Raw genomic sequence first — 3,086 nt, 5'->3', positions numbered from 1 at the left:
TCTATCCCCATACGGTCTGTCAGTAGTAGGAGAGGAATGGTAAAAACAGCCTCGCCACATTATGAAAACCATCCTCACTAGAGAGATTCAAAGCAGGTTCTAGCATCCACCTACCACAATGCAGAGGCTGACTTTGTGATCCAAGAAAGTCCAATTCTAGAGGCTCGGAAAATCCCCTGAACTTCTTTCCACAGATTACAAAGCAGAAGGGAGCTACATCTAACTAGGACTCAAACCCACCCTTCCTGCTCTTGTACAGGCCCTGGTGAAAGCTACAGCTGGGCCTGAGCACTTGGCTGTAACGAAGACTCCAGCAGGAGTTTCACTTGCCTGAGGAAGACGTGCTCAGGCCCCATGACTGAAAATTAAACTCAACTTCTTCATTAAACCACCTACTCCACTTGCAAAAGTACTGATCAGCAAACTATTCACTCCCTACCCCAGTCACTGCCTTTTACAGCTTGACATATAACAGCAAGTTCAAGTCCACTATGCTTTAACAAAAAAAAAAAAAAAAATAGAATATTTGCATTCAACTGTCAAGCACAGCACAGAGCAGGGAGGGAATTTCCCCCTCTCTCCCACCCCAGGGACTATGGGCATCTGGATTTAGGAGCTGGAAGTGCCTAAAGCAGGTCTAGCATGGTGGAAAATGCTGAGTAAGGCCCAGTTCTTTACCCAACCCTTTTGTGTAATCAGCTTTAGACTGTTAACACTGTTATAGGCACATACATATACTGTGGCCTATGAGAGAGAGCCAGGAAATGTGCAGTTCAGAGGCCTTGACAAGCCTCACATGATACATCTGTAAGCAAAGCCTCCTCCTTCCTTGGTCACAAAGTTCTGCCTCCATCCATGCCTCCTTTCGCCTTTACCTCGGTACCCCACAGACACATTCCTGATCCATCCTTCCCTCCAGCAAACACGCACATGCACTTTTCAGAGGAGCAGCGCTATCAGTACTTTGTTAGAAAGATGTGGCAGAATAACAGCCCAAAAGAAGACTGTAGGGAGAGCTGTTCACATGCGTCTCACCTCAGCTGGGTTTTGTGGTAGGTGTCTCAGTGCCGACCCAAAGTTCCCGACAGTCAACACAAAAATTCTGTCATCTTCTGGTTTATCCCTGTAAACTACAGGCAGCAGAAATCCTGAGTCACATAACCAAGAAGCAAGGAACCTGCTTTAAAAAAAACGAAAAAAAAAAACAAAAAAAAGAATCCCCAGAAAACCCCCAGGCAGCAGCAAAATCAAGGTATTAGAGGAAATTCAAGGAGGCAGCGAGGGGGAACTGGCTCAAACTCCCAGGCTCGGCTCTTCACCGGTTCTCTCTTAGTCTTCTGCTGAGTCACGGAGTTAAAAAGAAAAAGTTCTGCTCCCTGCTCTCACCGAGGCAGGCCAGAGCGCGCCAATTCGGTCTGCCTTGACAGTGCCTTGAAAATAAAACAAGCACCTCTTGTTCCTAGCCAGAAAATTTATTAAAATTGTTCATTAATGCTTCGACCGCAGCAAGAAGGCATAGATCCCAAAATATACACACGCTTTCTTATAGAAATAGATTACTCTTTATAATAAAAAAACAAAAAAAAAAGTAGAAACATCTTTAAACAGATTACTCAATTCATGACTGACAGTTACATGAGATTGCATCATGTCCACAGCATTCCCAGCCATGTTTCAAGGATTGCATCACTCTCTGCTCTCTCTCTCTCCCTCTCGCTCTGTTTTAAATAACTCTAGCATTCACCAGCCTGCAGAGATTGTGCATTGGGAAGGGGGGAAAAGGCGAGGGGGGGGCAGGAAGGGGGACTTTGGCTGCTGTTGAAACAAAGCAATGGCCCCCAGGAAACACGGTTCCTCCGGCAGGGATGGAGGAGCCCGGGAGCTCCCCCCTTCCCGTGGAAGACGGACGCTGGGGTGGGGGGTTCTCCCGCCAGCAGGTACATACAGACACCAGCAAAGACAGCTCGAGGCTCTCCCCGGGTCTCCTCTGGCCCCAGTCCAGGCTTGTCTGGGGGGGGCAGGGAACAAGCAGCCACCAGACTGCCCATACACACACATCCCATACAGACATACATACTCCACACACACACATCCCTCATACAGACATCCCCCATACCTATACATACCCGCACTCCACACCCCTGCACAGTATACACATGCCCCATACACCTCTGGACACACACCCTCCATACACCCCCAGACACCCCTCTCACACACACAAATAGATACACGACATCCCCATGCACGCACACACAACACCCCTCACGCACACACACCCAGCCACACAAATAGATGCACGACACCCCCCACGCACGCGGGCACACACACAGATCCATGCCAGGCGCCAGGCACACAGTCAGACGGATACAGGACACCCCCATGTGCGCGCACACACACCAATAGGTACAGGCCCCCGCATACACGCACACTTGCGCGCCCCCCGCCCCGCGCCGCGGCCGCGGGGCCGGGCCGGCTAGCAGTGTCCCGCCGTGGCCAGCAGGGGCTCGGGCAGCTGCTTGAACAAGTTCCTGAGGGTGCTGAGCTCGCGGGAGAGCTGCTCCACCTTCTTCTGCAGCCGCTCGTTCTCGGCCGTCAGTTCCAAGACCTTGTGCTGCGTCTCCAGGTTGCGCTGCTTGGCCTTGTCGCGGCTCTTGCGCACCGCGATGTTGTTGCGCTCCCGCCGCAGCTTGTACTCCTCGCTGTGCTTGTCCACGCTCTTCTTGCCCTTGGCCTTGGCGCCGCCGTAGCCCGCGGCGCCCGCCGGCTTGGCCGCCTCGGCCGGGGTGGGCGTGCCGGGCGGGCTGGACGACGAGGACGTGGAGAGGTTGCCGCTGCTGCCGCTGGGCACGGACTGGTAGCCCAGGTAGGAGCGCGCCGCGCTGCCGTAGGCCGCCGCCATGGCCCCGCCGTCCTCCTTGCGGCCGCCCTTGCACGAGTCCAGCGTCTCGAAGACGGGCGGCTCCGCCTTGGCGGGCTCGAAGCGGCCGGGGCCGTGGCCGTGGCGGGGCAGGCCGAGGTAGGCGTACTCGCCCTTCTTGGCGCCGCCCTTGTAGTCCTCGGCGAAGAGGTCGGAGAGGAAGTCGGCG

General features: G+C 54.1%; 1 protein-coding gene across 1 annotated transcript; it reads right to left on the bottom strand.

Annotated features, from left to right (window-relative positions):
• Positions 1-2,261: 2,261 nt before the first annotated feature.
• CEBPB (CCAAT/enhancer binding protein beta) lies at positions 2,262-3,085 on the bottom strand (the record flags this gene model as incomplete). Its single annotated transcript, XM_019548082.1, has 1 exon — positions 2,262-3,085. A coding segment is annotated over one exon (612 nt), but the record flags the coding sequence as incomplete, so codon positions are not given.
• Between the last annotated feature and the right edge of the window lies 1 nt (position 3,086).

This window comes from Crocodylus porosus, unplaced genomic scaffold, assembly GCF_001723895.1.
Source record: "Crocodylus porosus isolate Cpor-Errol unplaced genomic scaffold, CroPor_comp1, whole genome shotgun sequence".
Taxonomy (NCBI): Eukaryota; Metazoa; Chordata; order Crocodylia; family Crocodylidae; genus Crocodylus; species Crocodylus porosus.
Note: the sequence above shows the minus strand (reverse complement) of the source record. Positions and strands in the feature narration are given on the sequence as shown.